General features: G+C 35.8%; 2 protein-coding genes across 3 annotated transcripts; one reads left to right on the top strand and one right to left on the bottom strand.

Moving 5' to 3' along the window:
- The first annotated feature begins 904 nt into the window (after positions 1-904).
- Positions 905-5,819, top strand: LOC126834949 (radial spoke head protein 3 homolog B-like). The gene is made up of 9 exons (XM_050567203.1): positions 905-1,368; positions 3,514-3,595; positions 3,696-3,746; positions 3,924-4,091; positions 4,172-4,300; positions 4,366-4,551; positions 4,615-4,786; positions 4,852-4,932; positions 5,015-5,819. The coding sequence occupies exons 1-9, from the start codon at positions 905-907 to the stop codon at positions 5,167-5,169; spliced, it is 1,488 nt and encodes a 495-aa protein (XP_050423160.1). The 3' UTR covers positions 5,170-5,819.
- Positions 5,820-10,934: 5,115 nt separating this feature from the next.
- On the bottom strand, positions 10,935-14,936 carry LOC126834820 (facilitated trehalose transporter Tret1-like). Of its 2 annotated transcripts, none has more exons than XM_050567002.1 (7): positions 14,684-14,936; positions 13,366-13,568; positions 13,045-13,301; positions 12,650-12,963; positions 12,469-12,567; positions 12,092-12,381; positions 10,935-11,970 (listed from the first exon to the last, which is right to left on the bottom strand). In XM_050567002.1, the coding sequence occupies exons 2-7, from the start codon at positions 13,472-13,474 to the stop codon at positions 11,627-11,629; spliced, it is 1,413 nt and encodes a 470-aa protein (XP_050422959.1). In that variant the 5' UTR covers positions 13,475-13,568; positions 14,684-14,936; the 3' UTR covers positions 10,935-11,626. The 2 variants fall into 2 exon arrangements, with proteins under 2 accessions (XP_050422959.1, XP_050422960.1); XM_050567003.1 differs by lacking the exon at positions 14,684-14,936 and adding an exon at positions 13,637-13,721.
- Between the last annotated feature and the right edge of the window lie 7,078 nt (positions 14,937-22,014).

Raw genomic sequence — 22,014 nt, 5'->3', positions numbered from 1 at the left:
AGTCGAGCAATACCGAAAACCTTAGCGCTATTAACATTAACACAATAATTATTATATTATAGATGAATAGTGACGTTTTCCCTTTGAATGTTCTTCTGTCGTGCTCAAAGGCGGTTCATTAAATTCCACATTCGGTCGAGGCCACCGACCATCGTGCATTGCATTATGCATGGTGGTTCGACCTTTGCAAACAGGGTACGCTCAAAGTTTCGGTGTTAAGAACGCCGTTTCGACTTGACACAATTGCCATAGGGTTGGGTGATTGTTCTTTCTATGTGTAATAATACCAAAGTACCAGTCGTTTACCCACATAATCGAGAATATACCTATACTAAAGTATACATTTTGTTCACCGAGTTTTATTCAATTGCGCAGCCACTAGCCGTTTTCACAACGCCGACGGTTTTATAATTTAAACCGTATAATAATGTTCGCATATTTCCATAATATAATGGAAAAACAAAATGCAACATTCAGGTCGACGCCTAAACCCATTATTATTATTATTATTGTGTCTATACTACTATTTATACCTACTATTTGTGGTACCTTGGTTGAAATTTATATTAAATGCGTTTCACATTTCTTCGAGTTATATTATTTAGAGCTTAGTTCTTAAGCTCTATAGTTCTAGCTTAGTTCTTAAATCCTAAGTCGTGTCCTGTGTATGATGTCGATGTACTACTGTCTACGTTGTTGCGCCTCACCCTGTATCTGGCGTGCAATAGGTATAGCGGGTACACTATTATTAGGTTCCGAAGGGGGTTGTAAAGGGTTGAAACGGTAGCCACTGACCCGCGCGTGTGGTCAATCCGGGCGCGTGCGTGCCACCCCCGACCGCCGGTTACCGTCGGGCACGAATACCTTAACCGCAACGCACAAGGTGCCACCGCTTCGCGCCGTCATGCCAGTGCCGTTCGACCCGACGAGCCCCGATGTCGCTGGGCTGGCGCCGACGTGGACGTCCGGACGTCGCGTGATGCACGCCGTCCGCGGTGGCAGCGCGTTTGTGGTAATTGACGCCGAAAACGTTCATGGCAGCGGCGTCCGCCGCGGCGACCACGTCCATGACGAATTTGTCCGGAAGCTGGACGCCAAGCTGAAGAAGCTGCAGCAGCACCACAGGCAGCAGGCGGCGGCGCCGGGAGCGGCCGTCCGGCGGCCGATATTCATCACCACCGTCAAGACCGGCGTGTTCCTGGACCCGCCGCCCGACCTCGCCGCCCTGCTGGGCCTCGACGACGGCAGCTCGTCCGCCAACAACGGGTCCGCGTCCAAACGTTCCTATTACTCGTACTCGAGCAAGCCGCGAGTACTCTACGACAAACAACATCAGCGGTGCGCGCCTTGCAAAAACGAACCCGACGAGTAAGTGTTCGGCTGTCCGTTTCCGTTACGGCCACTTTGCGAAGCCCAACGTGAAAATACACGTCCCGCTAAAGCACAATTTATCGCGTTGCGCGTTCCCAGAGACGGACAAAAACTAGCAGAGTGTGGCAATCTATTACATATTGCCGCTGTAAATGTAATTTACAGTGACATAAAATTCCACTAACCTATATCAATATGTAAATTTTTAATAGGTACATATTTTATTTATTTTGAGTTTTTGTTTTTTTAATTCATTATAAGCGTTTATATTTTTACTAGTTTATAGTTTTTTCTAATTAATTTAATTAATTTTCTAGTAGCTAAATCAAAATTCGGTCTTTTAGCCCCATTTAAAAAAAAATAGTTAACTTCACATACATTAAAAAAACATTTTTAAATCCGTCCAATAGATTCGCCAGCAATTATTGACTTCTATGAAAGTTATTTTTTTTATATTAACTTTCGCCATAACTCGAAGAAAAATCTCTTTAAAACTTCTAAAACTAGAAAAATGTGTTCACCTTAAAATTAGTCGGTATTGCCTTGATTAGATATTGCCTATCCTTTGCCCCTTGATAAATATCCCTATCTGTTCTCTTAGAGACGGTTTTATTGCTTAATCATTTCGTTAATGTATTTATGTTACACATTTATAAATGAAACTAGCTCACTTTTAAAAGTCTCAGTTAAATTAATTTTGACAACTTAATATTATTAAAATATAAAACAAAAATGCGGTAAAGATTAGAACTTTTTTTATTTATAATTTGCTTTTATTTTATTTGCTAACAAAAATAAGTTTCATTATTTTTTTCATGTACCAGAAAGCCCAACGTTCAATTATGTTGTATGATTTTTTATTTTATATAAATTTATATATTTGTAATAAAAATTAATGTTATTTCGAAATAGGAAATCCGCAAAATCCAATGAATATCATAATATGATTAGAAATAACATTCAATAACCATGACCTACGGAATACAGCACTCCAAGAAAACATTGAAGGGTTGTCAATATTTATTTTTGACATGTGTACAGAGAAATAGCTTAATCGATATTTTCGCGGAATAAGGTTTTTTTTAAAGTTATTAAATAACACTTACCTACAAAGTATGTACAAATAATGCGTTTGACGACTAATATTTGCATTTAAACGATAAAAAAAAATTGCACCCAAACCAATGCAAATTGCTGTATTATAATTTAATTTGAGTGGTAGTTTATTTTATAATCAAACTACAATACAGCGACAATTTGCTATGTTTTTTATTTTAAATCAGAAAGGTTGTTGAAAATCGTTTAGCCTTAACCGTTGGCGCCACAACGGCTATACTATAGCTATACAACATGGGCTATAAAAATAATAACCTTAGCCGTTGGTCTGGTCGGATATTCGACCCTGATTTTATCCTACCGGTCAAAGAAGACCCCGTTTAGTTTATTTCAAGCTATTAGTAGTGTTATTTACATAAATTCAACCACTTTATGTGTAACGAAAAATGTACAACTTCTGAGTGTATAATTTTGAAACATGATGTATGAGCTGATGTTAGTATGCGGTTTGCACAAATACCTTTCTATATTGAATCATTATAGTGTTATTCACCTGTATTGTTTTTTATTTTTTGTTTTTTATCTCTACATCAAAATCCTGATAAAAATCGTTGACCTATAAAATGATTGTGGTAATAATAAAGTGCAGCCATTTTACGTCCTACCTGCGGTCGCACGTTATCGTTAAGAATATTTTAATAGTCTTTTTTTTATATTCTTTGGACTGTTCTTTTTTTTTAAGAAACTTAACTCCCACACATAAGAAATGCGGCCGGCCCGACGTGGGTTGTTAACAACTCGGCACGCGAACTGGCCATTAAATATGAATACATTTAACTTTGTTGGTTTTTATTTTTTTATTTTACTAGTTGTAAAATATTCCATTTTTCCCCCTCAGTCCTATAGTTAATTAGTTCGACACTTTTGGCTAATCAATGCTTAAAGCACTTAATTCAAACGGTAAAATATCGAAGATTAGATTATTGTTTCCAAATATTTTATTGCGTTATATAAAATTTAATTTCATAATAATTAACCGTATTGAATTAATTGATAGTGTTTTGGGTTTTTTTATTTTTTGTATAGCATGTGCAAACAATTGGGCTACACGAACATCATGCACGACAAGCGAGTGATCAGAGGCAGCAATTTTGCCAAAAAGCCATATGTAAGTAGCATTTTGTACTTTAAGTAAACGTTAAGATTTTCAAATGTTTTTTTTTAACAAATCATATTATAATATTGTAAACGTTTATTATGAAATTTAGCGTCCCAAATGGAATCCGTATTTTGGTTATGCCAAACAGTTGTCGTCAGAGGTGAGCCACTTGCTTTTACGCATGCGGCGTACGTTTTTGTTTTTTTTGTTTTTTAACTCCTTAAAAATTATTTTTGGCTTTTGAAACAACGCTAACACTACACTTGTGTGATAACGGACTTTTGTTAATATGAAAAAATGTGATCTCACGGGGGCTATTTTTTTATTTTTTTCACAGTTAAACAAAGAGTATTCGGTCACTCGCGACGACGAAGCCCGGCGCCGTGCGATGGCCAGAAAGAAAGCCATGGACTACCAGACCCGGGCTTTGCGCTTGCACTTGGGCGGACCCAAGTCCAGAGGTCGACAGAACGTCGACAGTCAAACGTCCAGCCACTTGGAAGAAGTAAGAATTTTTCTATGAGACTATTATACTGTCAGTCGATGTTATTTAGTACTATAACGATAACCGTTGTATTTGGACAGCTATACGAGAACCCGTCGTCGCAGACCTTTGGTGCTCAAACCGACGAATTCGGATGCGAACCACTGACTAATTGGCGAACAGCGACTTCGACCACAATGGACGCGTCCACCCAAGTGGACGACAACGATGTAAGTTTACACACATTCTTAAATACCTAGATTTAAGTCAATTATATGACGACGTGTACACACAGCTGTTCGATTTCGACACTATGGTCACGTCTGTAGCCGAATCGCTGGTTCAAAACACCTTCAAGAAAGCCATCGAGGAGATACTTTACGAAGACGAGTTGGACGCTCTGGCTCGGCACCGGAGAACGTTACAATCGAAACACACCGCCGAAGAACAAATAGAAACGCAAAGGCTGCCCGAGATCTCTGTGAGTAAAAATCATCAGCAGCTGTGTCTAGCACACATGAAACACGTGTAATTGTTCTGTTAGGCCGACCACACTCGGTGGTTTGACAAAGCAGTGACAAAAGATGTTGTGTCAGCTCAAGAAGACGTCTTGTTGACACCCGAAAGCGTGTCCAACCTACTTCCCGAGGTACTTGGCGATCTCATCGGAGACGGGTTGGTGACTGACGCTGACGCCGCCGCCAAGACAGTTGAAAGTAAGACCGTTTTGTTTGGTTCAATCTCATTAGGAATACCGACCGAACCGACATTTTTGTATTAGGCCCCGAATTCGCATCGCGGTTAATGGAACAACTACAAGCAGACCACACAAGTCGTATCGAAAATGTCGTTATTTTAAAAGGTACATTGCAATTAGAGAGACAATGCTTAGGCAAGTTTGTAGTGTCCTAAAAAACCACACTTCTAACGCTTGTGTTTTATAGGTATGATTCGAAATGCAGTGAAAACCCGACTGACCGTGTTGGAAGATACTGGCGTCGCCGAGGTGCAGGACGACCTTGGTCCCAAAGACAACCACGACTTAGAAAACACCAGTCGAGAAGAAGTGGACAACTCAAAGCAAGAAGCCAATGTTTGAAACTGGAATTATTTGAATTGACATTGATTGGAATCTACATTCATTTGAAACGATAAACTTAGAACCAATAATCCTGGAAACGACTTAAAGGAAAAACTTAATTTGGGATGAATAAACTTGGAAACTGGCCCGGCCCCCAGACTGATATCTTATATCTAACGAATTTAAGCCAAGTCGACACGGTGAGAAAGTGCTAAGCGTGTGGGTCAGGAAATGGAGTTTCAAATAAACGGCGATTCCAAGGGTTATGCATTCTGTATTTGAGTTGGTGAACGCAACAGTAGCTTAACACATCAACCAAAAAAATAAATTCTAAATAAAATAGTACTATTATCTCATTTTTTTTACTTTTTTTTTTTTTAGATTAGACCACTGTTGCGCTCACCTCCTCGTTTATTGGTAGTAGTCGTTTCCAAATTTTGCAAACGAAATATGGTTTCCGAAAATGTCTTTTCAAAAATAGTAGTTTCGAATATATTTTGTTTTTTCAAAATCAAGTCGACGACCAACAGCAAGCCAATGCAGAAACAGCTCGGCAGTCGACCACTATACTGTCAAGTCGAGAGGGAGATTCAATCAAAATTTTTGTGTTTTTTTTTTTGTTTAATTATTATTATTACTATTATTATTATTATCGTTAAAAAACGTAAGCGAGCGTATGTGATTAATCGAATATTGTTGAGTCGTATCAAAAGTTTATGTGTTTTCGAAAATAAATTGAAAAAAAAAATCATAAAAAAATAGTAATTTTTCATGTTGTGCCGGGGGTGTGAGCGACTGCGGCGTTTAGTTATTAAATCTCGATTAAGAACAAGTATGTCGCGCGGTTTGCTTAAATCCATAATTTTGGAAAGAGGGTTATTATTTCTTTATATTTTTTTTGACATGTTACCGCATAGGGGTTCGGAAAAGCAGCTGTTAACTCGCGAAATTCATAATGCAAAACCCATATCTAATACATCTAAATTATTAGCAACGCGACGTCCGATAAATATTAATGCCGTTTCTCTGTTGCAGCTGACAATGACAAATACATTAGCTGATAAGAAATCAAAAAAATTAATTTATAACAGAAAATAACCACAAGAGTACGAGGGTAGTACAATGCGTGTTTCACATGATTTCTGTTTTTTTCCCATTAAATCTATTCACTATTACCTATAGTACATTAATGTACTATTTTATACAATGTTCTAAGTGAATAAATTCATCACACCAGTTCTTGATCATTTTACTTACATAGTTAACCTCACAAATATTTTATAAAAATCGAGTTGTAGAATACATTGATAGATACGCCGAGCATGGGCTATTAATTAACGATAAAAACACATTAAAACCAATAAAATTAGAAGATTTTGAAAACATTTTAAAAGTGAAAATTTCATAAATCTTTTCCAGACAATACTTGATAGTTGATACAACATGTCTCTAAAATTATGACTATAGTTCAAATTACATAATAATACACATTCAGGTTATATGAATTACAATATTATAACAAGTCATTAAGTTCAATTTTTTATAATTCATACTTGTCTATTAAAAAAGATACACGTTGTCTTTTAAAAACAGCTGTACCAACGCGAAATCTACTCAAACCAATGATTTGTATCAAGCCATCATTGAAACGATCTTCCCTTAAAAAAAAAAGCTAACCTGTTAAAAGATAAAAAAATATAACAATTTATTTATGTTTAAAAACATTTAATCCTGTCAATTGACATAAATAGTGATATGGATGGAATTTGGAATTTCTGATCAAGTGTTTTATTGAAATTGTATTAAAAACTAAAGCCTCGGCCACCAATAGTTACTACACAGACCTGCGGTGCGCCCGGTTGTCCTTTAAACAGGATACAAGTAGGAAACGATATTAAATGTGCCGGCTATAGTACGGCTTTAACGTCGAGCCCGGTCGTTTCGCAACCCTAACTCGGTGTAGAAAAATACAATAATAATAATAATAATACAAATTTCAATCAAAACCGAACCGGCCGGCGGGCAATGAGTAATAGGAGACCCGACCAAACAGGTGCTGCAACCGTGCATAATCGACATTGTGAAAATCCGCCACAAAAGCTTTCGTTCCGGCCGCGATTCGATACGCATCTACCGCGGGGCAGGACCCTCGGATTTTGACTGCTCGAAGGAGTGCTCAAAGTGTATGCCCGCCGTGTTTCCTAAACGGCACAGACCCACAGCCTGGTTTGGAAGCACTGTGTTTTTTTTTTTTTTACTATACAACCGCACAAACGAAAATCATCCGAGTCCCCCGGCAGTCGCCGGATTCATTCAATATCCTATTAGCGCACGGACCGGAAAATCCAGAAGGGTTTCGGTCATCGCGGCTGGTTTGTCTTCGACGATGATATCGCTATAAAACCCGGTTTGGCCGGCATAAGCCAAATCCCGGTGACGCGAATTAAAAACAATCCTCCCCTCCCCCCACCCCTCCCAAGTCGTAGGATTTAAACAAATCGGTGTACTTACAACGCACCGACCAGTCGGTGTATATGGATTTCATTAGCATAATCTATCGACACTATATTGAAATATAGGTACTTCATTGTTCTTGGCTAGATGACTGCAGGCATAGTAAGCTACAATAAGGATAGGAAAATCACAAATTTCCCTCTCCACGATTACACAGAAAAAAAATACATAGTCGGTCCAGTAAACACAATGAATTTCTAGTTGTGCCAAATAAAGTTTTAGTTAAAGGAAGTATACATACTATTTAGGTCGATCGACTAACCATAATTTTAGTTGGACCAATTATAATATATTTTTATATTATGATTAGATACATTGGCGGCGATCAAGGATGTCCTTGGGATTCTAAAAACCTTAAAATTAGTGCAACTTATATTTTTATTTCAAAAAATGTCTCACTAAAAAATAAATGCATGTATTTCGAAAAAAACTAATTTTAAGTTGCAAGGTTTTTTTAGGATTTCCAACCCTTCTCACTGATCTCCGCCAATGGATTGAGTCAGAGTAAAATTTGAGTACGGTGTCTATGTATATTGGATAAACAAATTTCAAATTATGTACCATATTACTTATTTTCCATAAACGTTTCAATGTGGCGGTATTCTTTAATGTTATTTTTTATAAATACCTATATTAATTTAGATTTAGAATTGTTTCTGAATTACGATCTAAAAACAATTTTTCATATCATTTATTGTGTATTTATTAAGCAATGAAAAAAATGACGAAATGTATTATTAAAACGGCCGTGGATTTTATCTGTAAAATAAAATTGGTAAGTGGTTCATTGTTGGTACATTTGTTTAAGAGATAAAACGATGGAAATGATTAGTTTTATAATAGCGAACTATACAACTTTACATGTATTACACTGTGTGTCATTCAACTTATAACGAATGTAATATTATTAAGCCATTTATTACTTATTGTTCAGATAATTTTGGTCGGGGATATAAGAAACCTTGCTTGTTTTAAAACATACTGCTCCGAAAACGTTTTTGTGTCCAAGTCAGCAATCATCATTATTCCTAAAGTAAATAACAATTAAATTACTTAGCATTCTAATTACTTAGTGGTAGTTCATAGTTATCCAACGGAAGTGTTGCCAATTATTATATTTTTTAATGTTACTAAAACATTTTAGATAATTTTTTTAACATTAAAATTTACAAATTACATTATTGGTTATAATCAATGGTAAATTTCAACTTGTAACTTTATACAGTGTGAAATTGTAGCACATCATTAATTATTATTAATACAATAAGCGGAATAAAATAATAGTAGCTTGGTAATAAAAAATAATTCGATGATTTCGTGTACTTGGGTAAAAAACTCCAAAGAGATATTGATTTTGAAAAATAGTTGGAAATTTAAATTTTAACGTTTGTTACTTGTTTAAATCATCGTTCGAATAAACCCATTTTTAAATAATATTATAATTATTATGTTAATGACGCCCACAACGAAAATTGCAGTTTTATTAAAATTTATTTTTTTTTTTCATGCATTCAACAGGAAAAGTGAAAACACCTCATCGGCTGTATGTGTATCGAAACGAGGAACGACAAACGGCTGCAACCGACGCGAGGCCTACGGTGTACACTTGCCGGCCTCGTCAAACCTCGCGTAGCCGCTATGTCGTCGTTTTTGTATCGACTCTTTTTTTTTCCTACCTTTTTCCATAATACGTAGGTAGTTAGTGTTTTTTCCGAATTTCTACTGTTTTCGACGGAAATCGACGCAAACAATGTTGTTAATAATTCCATTCGATTCCGATCGATTGGTCGAGTGACGAGCTATCGACAGCCCAATAGTTTCCAATGGCTTTTAATAGTATTTCGTATTAGGGTCCCATGCGCTGTGATTACACCGCGGCACAGGCGGCTGCGGCGGCGGCAACAACCGTGCGGCGGCCGCGGCGCGTCTACCGGATAGCCGGCCGACCGCATAGGCCCCTGGTATCGTATATCCTTAATAAAATATCCCCGTGCGGAGAGCAGCACACACAATGTGCGAACACGTCCACACAACAGCCGCGACCACACAGCATCCAGTGCAGCTGTACCATTACACGACGGTGAACGCACGTTACTTTACCGATGGCTGTTCGTATCGTATGCATTATGGTCGCCGTTAAATTTAAATGTCAAAAAAAAAAAAACATAAAAATAACAACGAACAAAATATGAACAACGACAATATTAAAATGACAATATAATCGTCATCACTGATATAAATTCTGCGGCTTGGTTCTAGAAGGGCTAATTTAAAATTCTGGTCTACATTTATTAAAATATCCGTTATATATTATGCATAATTAAACGCCGTATCCACAACTTTGTAATAACTGACATTACCCAAGCCACACAATTATAACAATGAATCGTTAATTATCGAATACAATTATTGTAAGCGATGACTTTAGTCGGATACGTTTTCTGACTTCTGTATATTCTTTCAGCAGACACCTTGCGGTTATTAATATAATATTAACATCGCTTATTGTTAGTGGTCAAATAGCAATATTCATGTAAACATCTGCTGTTATAGCTTTTACTTCGTCTAATAGTTATTTTTATAGAAAAAACAAACAATGCTCGTGTTTTGTTTAATTTTTTTTTTAAATTATTAAAACTATTCGCTTACAGTTAAAAATTAACATTTATTATTTTTATTTCAAGTATTGAATATACCGTTGATCGCTCCCCTTGAGTCTAAGTATTTTAGAAAAAGAACACTATCGTTATACGCTGACAAACCAAAACAAATTATAAAAAAATGATAGTTTTTTTTTAGAAAATTATTCATCAAACAATTTGTTTCGTATGGTATTTCGATGTACCTCGAACCGTTTGGCACTTATACTACAGTTTTAAGTACAAAAAATATCATGTGATTATGTATAAATTTCACTTTTAAATATTCCATTTTTAAAAAGTCCACAAGCCGTACAATATGTCAATGAAATTAATAAAAATAATGTATAAATGACAACTGAACTGAATTTTCATGTAGTCCATTAAAATGGCATTGTTTAAGTAAAAATCATTATTTTGTACACGTATCATATTGATTCGTTGAATATTATTCATTCTTACATTCAACACTAACATCATATGTTGCAGTTATTAATTTATACGAGAACAACAAAATATTCAATAGTGGTTAATTACTTAAAGACTGTTATCAGTTGTGATAAATAATCAATCAAAAGTATATTAATAAATAAACAATTAAATAATACTGAAATGATCTTATAAGTAATAGTTGTTCCAATTTGTTTTCACTACATAGTATTATATAATATATATAATTATATAGACAATTAAGATTAAAAAAGAATTAATAACATAATCATTAATTAATACTAGTAAAAGTATTTTGTATATTGCGTGTTGTAATACATGAGACATCGGCGTTAATAATAATTATTTATAATGATAATTGGCAATTACAAATATCATAATCGTTATTAGGTAACCACTAATCAACATAATATATATATATACATGTATATATTGGGTCAAAAACACTAAATATGAACGATCGTTTGGAGTAATACCCTCCGATTTTTTTGAAAATTACACTACATGTCTATTATGGCGAAAAAAGTGTTCTCGAATTTTTTTACTATTTTGGCAATGGTCGTCAAAAGTGAGTTTCTTTTTTAAAAAATTATTAAAATTCAGTTTCTTATGTAAAATTTCCCAAAAATCTGGGGTGGGGGGGGGGGTCACTCCAAACGTTGGTTTATATATGGCGTGTTGGTCCATATATTATCTTTTATGTCTGATGGTCCAAATATTAGAAAATTATTGATAAATCATTTATTAACAATGACAAAAAAGTATAACAATATGTCGTATGATCTAGAATATATTGCGCAGATTTTAGACAGGTAATACTTTTTTAGGTAGTCCGTTGTAATTTTTTACAAAAAAAAAACCCCCAATGTGAATCAATCGATCGACAGCTCGGCTTGGATTTGCTCGCGGCTCTTGTTGTTGGTTTCCGGAACGTAAAACAGTATGAACGCCAGCCCGGCTGCCGAGTATACGGTGCACGACAACCACAGGGCGGTAGCGTTCTGTTGGATTAGAAATTTGAAAGTTTTCATGATCAGGAACGACAGGAACCACGAGAAGGACGCCATCACGGACTGGACGCGGCCGCTGTCCTTTGACGATATCAGTTCAGTGACCATGAACCACGGTATAGGTCCTAACCCCAATCGGAAACCCGATATGAACACACACACGATCACTAGGGAAGCGTATTTCCATGGAGAGTCGGCCAGATCGCCTAAAATATACAATAACATTGCCATTAATACAATATTATAAACAAAAACGGTTTCGATATCCTAATTTTTTAGAGATACCGTGTGGATTTTAAGAAACTGTACCGGAGAGGGGAAACCTACCGCGGTGAAGTAAGTAAAAGTAACAAGTGAGCATGGCCAAGCACACGGTGATGACCGACGACGATATCAGCAACAAAGTCCTGCGGCCTGTCCGATCGATAAGCAAAATAGACACCCACGATGCGACCAATTGAAACACTCCTACTATTATGGACGCAGTGTTGGGGTCGATGAGCGCGCCGGTCATTTCGAACAAGTTGACCGTGTACTGGATCACTCCGCCGGCACCAGACAACCTTTGGGCGAGCACAAGTCCGAAAGAAATGATTACCGCCTTGTGCATGACTTTCCTGAGAAAATAATCTTGTAATTAATTACACTCCGACCACGGTTAGGTACGTGGTATCGATAATCTTGTATAGTGTAAAAAAACTCACTTGTCGATTCTGGTTTTGCTTATTGACTTGTTAGTCCATTGAGATCTGTCCAACCGGTTGAACTCTTCGCGAATATTGAAACTTCGTCCTCGCAACCATCTGTTGTTGACACGTACAACATAATATTATAATATACTACTTAGTAATGCGACAAAATACATCACATGGTGGTAACACCGACCTCATTGCCCTGGAAGCTTTTTCGTATTTGCCAACAAAGTACAGGTAAGACGGAGACTCGGGCATCCAATTGAACACCGCGGCAAAGGCGATGGGTATCAGCGAGCACACGATGTGGAACTCTCGGAATCCGGGCAGCCAAGACCTGGTCACGTAGGCGAACAGTATGCCCGCGCACATCATAAAGTCCAAAAAGACTCCGGTACGACCGCGAAGTGTGTCCGAGGAGACGGCGCCCGCGTACAAAGGCAGAACTACCGTCGTGGCTCCCAAGGATAGGCCGCACGTGAATCGTCCGATACATATGAACAACACCTTGGAAAAAAATCAAAATAATTATATTCCCCACGAAGTTGTCACGAAGACCGTGAAAACCCGACATGAGTAGGTACTCACGTTGTTTATGTCGACCAAAGGCAAAAGCCAACCGACCGTCATGGGCACGGCGAGCCAAAGCAGCAATCTCTTGGGGCCGTACTTGTGGGATAACCTGCCGGCCGGAAGGGCGCCTATGAGTGCGCCTAAAACGTACGAAGAGACAATCCACGACGTCTCCGTTTGGGTGATGATTGTCAGCCCGTCGTCGTTTTTGTAGCTCGTCGTTTTCGTCCATCCGGCGACCACCGTGCCCGACGAGAATGACATCAGGGAGGCTAAGAAATGCACGTTATTAATGATAACAGGTAAGAGTGTATTGTATCAATTATTAAGACTCACCCAAGAATGCGGCCAGGATTTGTTTGCGACAAGCCTTTTTATCGTCCACTCCCCGTTCGAGAAGTCGGTCATATTCATCGCAATTATTGAACTCTAGATCCCCTTTCATGTATCTCTAATTTGATACCATCTAAGTGACACTTGATTTAGTTTCAATAGAGCGTCTACGTAGCTTCTAACTCGTGTCACGCAAAACTCATTGTCTATAGATCAAAAACATCAACAAGCTATAATTACATTATATATTACACTTCTTACCGTTAAAACTCACTATTTCATAGTAGTAGCTTTGATAATTATTACACTAGTGTTATAATCATTAATTATTTAGAAAACGAATGATTAATTATTATTAGATAGATACACAATATTTATGATTTTTTTATTACAATATTACTCGAGCTAAAAACAAATAAATAATAAAATAAAACCGCGAACAAGCGATAGCTGAAGTGGTAAAACTATTTGCATTAGGTAAATCACTTCGATTTGATAAAAAAAAATTAATATATTGCCAAAATACAAACACGATAGCAATGTCTCTTATACAATACTGAATGGTTCATCGCGTCGATCGAAGTTACAAATTACATTTAATTATTCAAAGAATCGATTAAAATAATCTGAGATTTTAGCTGTTTTCAAAACTTATCTATGTTTATTAATCACCGTGTAACACGAGTGTTACTCCTGACCCATTAAAAATATTCTGATTTCCTGGTAGTGCATGCAAACAGAATACGGAAACTATTGTTCCTGAATGCTTAAAAAAAAAAAAAAATGATCGCAATCGATAATAAGTTGGGGGCAGTTTTATTTCTCCGATTCAGAGCTTTTGGAAATAATAAAAATAAAAACAATTATTAAAAAAGGTGCGACCAAGGATATCACGAATGAAGCCACATTTTGAAGACCGGTTCAAAAAAGAGGTATACAATATTTAAATGTTCTTAAATAATGAAGAAGACGTAGGCACTCGTTTCTGGCAGATATTTATTGCGACATATTATGTACCTACCAAGTACGCGTTGGTATATTTTAACACATATGGTTTCCATTTAAGAAATTATATTTTACTTACTTAAAATATACCATAAAAATTCTCAAAGTCTCATTGGTCATTATTATTAGGTAAATTTACTATGATTATTATTATACCGAAATAAATTCTCAAAACCGAATAAATAGTAATTTCTCATATTTCGTGTGAGACATACACATACTACATTCTATAAATAAACAATCCTTAAATCTGAGAGACGGTAATCAAATTAACCCATTTAACGCGATAAAGAAACTATGCATGTTATGTACTTACCATTTTTATTATAATTATTTTAATATGCAGAATTATTGTGTATCGTCACTAGAAATTATAGTTTTTTTTCTTTATAGCAAAATGAAATTTTAAAAAAATTGACAAGTTAAATTTTAGATGGTATTTGTTGAAAAAAAAATTAAACGCTGGAATACCGTTAAAAAATGTCTTGTTCACTAAAATCAGTTTTATTGCAGAGACAGTAGTATACAGATACATCCACGGGTACTCAATGTGTTATGTTGTGAGCAAGAATCGTGCCTACAATAAGAATAAGTGCGTCAACGTGGTACGAAAATTAACCGGTTTTTTTCATTTGCGGTTAGCGCGGATCTTGCATAATAACTTGTTCTCCAAGAAGAGGCAAATAATACAACAAATATCTAAATAATTCCTGGCAAATCTGTTAATGATAATTTTTAGAAAATTAAATTTAAAAAACATGTTCAAGCTAAACACGTGTACAACGTGAAATAAATTATCATAAGTACATCATTTGGAATGTTAAGTTTTAGACATTTAAAAATGTTTCTTCGTGTTGCAAATCAGTTGAATTGTTTAATTTCTATAGCTAATATTATTGTTTTTTTTTTAAATTAATACTTACCTTTCGAATTGTGAGTATAAAATTGACTGGTGATAAAATAATAAAATGTGGACGTTCAATGAAACAAAACGCTAGCCTTGAAAGATTATTCAACTATATATAATTAGTTATGTAATACACCATTATATGATTGTATGTAAAAATTAAAATTCTGAGTTGTTATCTCATTTTAAACACAATATACATATGTATAAATTTGGCAAATTATACAACAGACTGGTCTCCTTTCGGGCATACACATCGTACAATATAGTAACAATGGTCAATTTAGACCGTGTTGAATTTTGATAGATACAATTAAAATGGTTATCTTAATTAACATGTCTGTAATGAAAATCTAGTTAAAATAGTTCTGAGTCGGTTTTTGTGTGATTAAAAAGATTATATTTTTCGTTTGGAGAAACACATTCTTGGCTACCGCACGTCACAAAGGAGGAAAAACTATTAAATTTGTTTTTTAAATATTAATGAATTATGATAGTTCAAATCAAAACAATATGCCGCTCATTGCAAAGCGTGCACGCCGTAATTATGTAACATTTTCAATTAATGTTATTCCATGCGAGTGCCAACATATTAAGCTCATTTTAAATAGGCGTTTTCAACGTTTTTTTTAATAATAAAACAACAACGTTTTGAGTACAAAAAAGTACATATGATAATAGTTTCCAGTTGTAATAAAGAAATGTGCCAAATTAACATTACCGTTAACGGTTTTTTTTTATCTTCACAAAATACCTTACACGACTACCGAACATGATTTTGGTTTTACGTGTAGACAAAAGAACTTAACCATTCCGTGGTGTTAAAGTAACGTTCAGAATCTTCGGTCATTGCCAGTTTTTCTGATAAACACTACGACGATAAATAACACATTCCGTCAACAAAAAGCTGCAAAATTAAAATCGCCATTAAATGAATTCGTGGTCAATTATTATTCACATATCTTATAAAAGTATAGGTACATAAATAAACATACAGATGCTCTGTAATGTGTTATTTCACTTTTATCATTGCTGTCAGCATGCGCCTTTTTTTCCACATGCCACATTCGCTTGTGATTGGAATTCGAAGCAGAGGTTTGGTCAGTCCTTACACTGACGAAGGGTAGTTTACCTAGAACCAGATTATAATACTTCTTAATTAGTTCACCGTCATAAACACAATATTCCACGGTATATAAGTTTGAAACATTATGATTAAATTCGCTTGACTTATGGTCGGCTAAAGAGCATCACAATCGTTTCATTCAAAGAAATCATCACCGCTGTTATGTGCTTTCGTAAGAAAGTTTGTATGCAGTTTGTTAATAATTGAGCAGTTCTTACCCATCTTATCTGCTGCTAACAAATCTTATATGAGAGAGTACAACGCAATGTTGCAAAAACAAATACTATAAAAACTATTGATTATGACAAACAAAATATATCATACCTATTATTTACCAAACAGGCCAGAAATTATGTTTTATTTAATCTAATTTTATTGATTGCCGTTATAGTAAATCCTGTGTCCTGTAGTAGAGGGTCTATAACGTACACTAAGTATCTAATCTTAATTATGACTTAGACAATAGGCTTCAGTGTCGTCACCTGTTAACTAGCCATCGCCATTAGCGTATAACGACCAATAGAAAGATCAAATATATGATTATCACTAATTTCATGTTTTAACTAATAATATACTAACGAGACAATAACAAATTATGATTTGGGGCAGACCAGTCAATCTATTCATCAAATAGGAGTAACCGCAAGATGTGTGTAAATAGTGTAGGTAAACTATGATTTGTTGAAACTTGTAAGTCGAATATAGTTGTCATACGCTATAGGATTCATCTGAAAGAAATTATGTAACGACGATGTGATATCGAGTTACGTTTATTGCTTATGAAAATATTAGTTTTGTAGTACAACCGCTAACTTGAATTCGTGTCACTCAAGCAGAATATTACAAAAAAAAAAAATAAAGATATTAGTTTAAATAGGTAACATGCAATATGATCGTATTACAGAAATCTTATTAAAGCCGCACTAACATCACTAAAAGTCAGTGACCGTACCGCCAATATAATATTAAGTCGAATTGACTGAATAATAATAATAATTATGAACGGATATACTTGCAACCATATACGTATACTGTAGTAATAAATTCCTCTGTAGTGCAATTTAGCAAAAAAACAATAAACATAATTAATGCAATTTGTAGCATGCTCGTGCTTTGGTAATCATTTTCAAAATTAAAACCTATCCGATTCGCTATTGACTACATTTTTGTTGTCTAATCACTTAAGCACTGCGTTATAGTATTTTTTTTTCTCTCTATAACGCGTTTTGCCGTTGGCTAAACTCCGGTTCATTAAATGCACTCGGATTTCCGGCAACTGTGTATAACATGTAGAAAAACCCTCGCCAAAGGATTTGCATTGCATGTCGGGCAGCTGTAACAATCGAGGAAAAACTTTTGTCCGCGTTCAAATCCGTTCGGTAAACATTGGTTATGGTTAATCCTCGTTGGAGCACTTGAACGAGTCCCTGGCCGCCTCCGGCAAACCCTTTTCGGTCTGACCCCACTATAATAGTATAATATGTTCTTCGACGACACCGTTTTGTGTGTTCTTATATTATTATTATATTGTTATTGTGCTACATTATCCTTATTGATGAATTTCCGCCGACACGTCCGGTACGCGCAACATTATAGGTATACAATATTCGTCATTTGTCAGCAGATCAAGTCTTAACATTATATATTTATATATATATTTAATGCGTGCTTTACACTGCTGCAATGGTCGTAAGGGTGAATTTTGCGAACAGGAAACGACGTTTAGTTTATATTAATCGTACGGTTGTAAATAAAATACAAAAGTCGCCTAAAACAGCGCAGATATAATGATAATTAATGAATAATGTATATTTTTTTTCTACCCGTCAATTCTAACCGTTTCGTTTCTATAGGTACTATGGCTGTATGTTTTGTGTTGCCCTGTTATTTTCATTTAGCTGGAACCCATTTTTGGAAAGCTACACAAATGACTAACGTACCTACACGTTTCTGGGACTCAATTATTACTGACTCTGAAAAATATTACTAATATTTTTCAATTGTACCGATGAGCATAATTTGTACAATTTGAAAAATAAAAATACATTTTTAAAAAACAGTAGTAGGTATACAAAGTTTTTAAACGGGTTTAAAACTCGGATTGACTACCATAAGAGAGCTAATAACATGATTTTATAGTAACCTAATTTTAGCATAATCTAACCATCAGACAATATATTTTGTTTCAAAAATTAGGGCATTTTTTTTTTAGTTTTAATAATAATGAGAAAACAAATGTTAATAATACTCATAATCTTAAACTATCAACCTTCCCGAAAACAAATCCTGATTAGAATGACTGTTTAGCTATGATGCGATTTTAAAACATGGACCATTTGGTAACTCGCTTATTTAATTTAATATTTTTTTACAATATTTAAAAGAAGGGAGTTAGGGTAGTTCGGGATACACGTGTGCCTGGACCGTTACAATTTACAAAATCTTAAATTCGCCTCAGACCTAACGATACAATAGGTAATAGACCCGTCTCTGGTGTTTGATCTCTTCGAAGACTGCCGACTATATATTATTTATGTTTTAAACTAAAATGTCACCGTTCTTATCATTAAATAATAGCTGTTTGGCCGCTTCAAAACTATATATATATATAGATATATATATACATATACGTTCAATATACCCAAAAATAATATCATAGTGCTTGAATTTCAACGCAAATGGTAACTAGATGAACGCAAACATTAAAACACCTGGAAGCGATGGTGAAAGTGAAAAAGCTGTTCTGATGTTACACATCGTCCCTAATGCGGTGGCCGGCCAGCCCTTCGATATAGAGTATACATTATGTTATAGTTGTTTTAGCGCGTGATACAATATTGCTGCAATCCGAGTGCTATTAAAGACCCACAGTGGAAGTTAAACAATACGTTTCTCCCCATCAGAAAGCGCGTCCCCGCGGCGCGGCTGAATCAATATAGACCACTCATTGGGCTCTTGGGCGATTCCAAAACAAGAGCAGTAGGTTATACATTTTTAGTATTTCATACTTCCGGATTCCGGTCACATCGCTGCCACGAAGTTAGAGTAATACTTATACAATTTACAGCATGTATTTACCGGGCTACACCGTCGTCTCTATAGACAAAACACAGCTATGAATCTGTGGTCATATTTTACATATTATTATATTGACACGCGTGTACATACGGGGTCGGTGCAGCTGCACGACGATGATAATATCGTCGGTCGTATCAAACTTTTATTCAAATGCGATTTGCATTCATCCGATATTTATATTTATGTATGTATAAAAAAAGCCTATTCTATTGTCCATTGCCGCCCACTTGCTATGCATTCGAGCGTCGCGCCCTTGCGGCTCGCAAAAAAACCACCTGTACCTTTGTATACAGATTACTCAATTAAAGGCCTGAAAACACATGCACCCCTACACGGGTTTTCCGGCGGTGATACACGGACACTCGATAAGGATCAAATGATTTTCTATATTGTGTGTGTGCTGTTCGCCTCTATGACCCGATTAGCAGCAGCGTCAAAAGAGTTTAATTGGAAATTGATTAACATAGCGATTGTAACTTGTAAGACTTGTAAGAGTTGGATAATTAATTTAATCGTCGGTTTAAGCCTTTATTGTATTTGTAACTACCGAATTGTCAATTAGCAAATGTCAAGAAGTAATACCGTGCTTGCGGGGGTGCTCTTAAGAATGTGTTGTAAGATTGTATTTAAACTACTATTTTTGAAGTCTTAAAAATTCCACACCATTTAAAAACGATATCGATAAGACTCGCGTTTAGGAACATAATTACTGCCATTATGTAATACACTATTGTTAGCTCGACAAGTGTATAATTACTACCATCACACTGCAAAACCGGCACGTGCGCTGTACCAAGACACGTGTGCACGCCATTGACAAACGGAACAAACAACTGCCACAAGTGCAGTGTTCAAGTCAACGGTTTTATTAACTCCTGGATCATCCAATAGTGTGTTCATTAATCGGGGTAACTTTTGATGGCTCTAGTTTATTAACTTTAGTAGGTAATCCGAGATTATTTCAATCAATCTTGCTAAGAAAAAAACAGGAAATGTCTGTAGCCTACTATATTTCTAATTTCTAAAATACCATTATAAGCAAAATTAACAATTTTTTTTTCCTAATATCACCACTACTACTCGTATGATCCTCAGCGCTTTAAAAAATATAACAATAATAATTGCCAACTACATCTAACGCGTCATTTTAAAAATTCTATTATAATTAATAATCAGACGTTTAAATTGTATTAATTTGCGATTGCCTCAGATTTAAACGCTGTGCAATCGTTTGTCATCTTAAACGCGTTAATTTACCAAACTGGGCGAGTATTATAATAATAATATAATGTTGTACTAGACATAGAAAATATGTGCGGTATATTGAATAAGGCCGCAGTACAATGTGTTTTTGTTGCAGTCTTACACGCCGGGTAATATATATTTTTATACGATGGGGAGGCCGATCGATTTCATTATAATATTATTATATTATATTAAACCGAGCGGTGGTTGTTGTCACCACACACCGTACAACAAAAAAAAAATCGGTTCAATGGAAATCTAATTGCGGACATTAAGTCTGTTGCCGGGGATGAACCCGGCCCGGATCGACGGTATTGTGTGTGTGGCTCTTCGACCCTCGATCCCGACTTGCCCACGTGTAGGGGAGAGATTTGCGCCTCGTATGATCCATGCCGAACGCGTGTAATACACTCCAATGGGGTAGCGCCGTGTGTTCTTGTATTATATACATAGGTTTTTGATTTTTTTTTTATCCGTCGAGTGGCCCGAAAAAAAGTTGATCCGTTCGGCAAAAGGGATTATTACACCTTTAAATCGGCGATCGTGGACCGTCAACAGCACTTGTCGTTCACTATCATGTCAATCCGCGACGTGTCTGGCCGGAACGAGAGAGGACGGCTTTGAGAGGATCCGGCCGGCGGGTTACACCTTGCAGTGTTGTCCGAATAGCAGATGATGTGCTTGACGAGGATGCTCATATCGACACCCTCCCCCTCCCACCCCAAAACGCAAAATAAAATAAAATAATTAGGCCCACTAACAACATATAAAAGTAGAGGTCTCCTCGGGTAGTACTCTATCTAAAAAATATAGCGTACAAATTTGGATCTAAATCGACTTTGGAAACACAAGTATCACAGTAAACCAAAATATCTTCTCATTTTCTTAGTTGACTATTGAATAATTAGTATTGTCTTCACCCACGAAACCGAGAAGAAAAGAAAAAAAAAATTACCGGTATTTCAACTTTCAACTTTAATACTTGCCATATCTTAGCAAAAAATGGTCCGATCCAGTCAAAAATTGTATCGAATATTCATGAGGCATGGCCCTTAATCCGTGAATCCCTTAATCTTAGTTTATCCGTACCACAAGATTAAAGCCAGGAGCCTCGTTTTACCATTACAAACTTTTGATGGGATTTACAGTACTTGTATCGTGTACTCGAAATTAGGCTTTATGGAGAAATTATAAAACCCCATTCAAGAAAACGCTTCGAAGCCAATCTGTGGATACTTGACCCCACTTTGGTAATTACTTACTGTGCTGGTTTATACCGAACTTGGTTTAG

Source organism: Adelges cooleyi, unplaced genomic scaffold (assembly GCF_023614345.1).
Source record: "Adelges cooleyi isolate 19-005CV unplaced genomic scaffold, UGA_ACOO_1.1 ACOO_flye_CR_arks_rails_tigmint_CR_PRNA_21, whole genome shotgun sequence".
In the NCBI taxonomy this organism is placed as follows: domain Eukaryota; kingdom Metazoa; phylum Arthropoda; class Insecta; order Hemiptera; family Adelgidae; genus Adelges; species Adelges cooleyi.
This window is presented reverse-complemented; position numbering and strand designations above follow the sequence as displayed.

Excerpts from the sequence above, each read along its gene's own strand:
- LOC126834949 (XM_050567203.1), top strand. The coding sequence starts at position 905 with ATGCCAGTGCCGTTCGACCCGACGAGCCCCGATGTCGCTGGGCTGGCG. Across the intron at positions 1,369-3,513 it reads TGCAAAAACGAACCCGACGA|CATGTGCAAACAATTGGGCT; the intron begins GTAAGTGTTCGG and ends TTTTTTGTATAG. Across the intron at positions 4,552-4,614 it reads AAAGGCTGCCCGAGATCTCT|GCCGACCACACTCGGTGGTT; the intron begins GTGAGTAAAAAT and ends TTGTTCTGTTAG.
- LOC126834820 (XM_050567002.1), bottom strand. The coding sequence starts at position 13,474 with ATGAAAGGGGATCTAGAGTTCAATAATTGCGATGAATATGACCGACTT. Across the intron at positions 13,302-13,365 it reads AATCCTGGCCGCATTCTTGG|CCTCCCTGATGTCATTCTCG; the intron begins GTGAGTCTTAAT and ends TGCATTTCTTAG. Across the intron at positions 11,971-12,091 it reads CTTTTACTTACTTCACCGCG|GCGATCTGGCCGACTCTCCA; the intron begins GTAGGTTTCCCC and ends TGTATATTTTAG.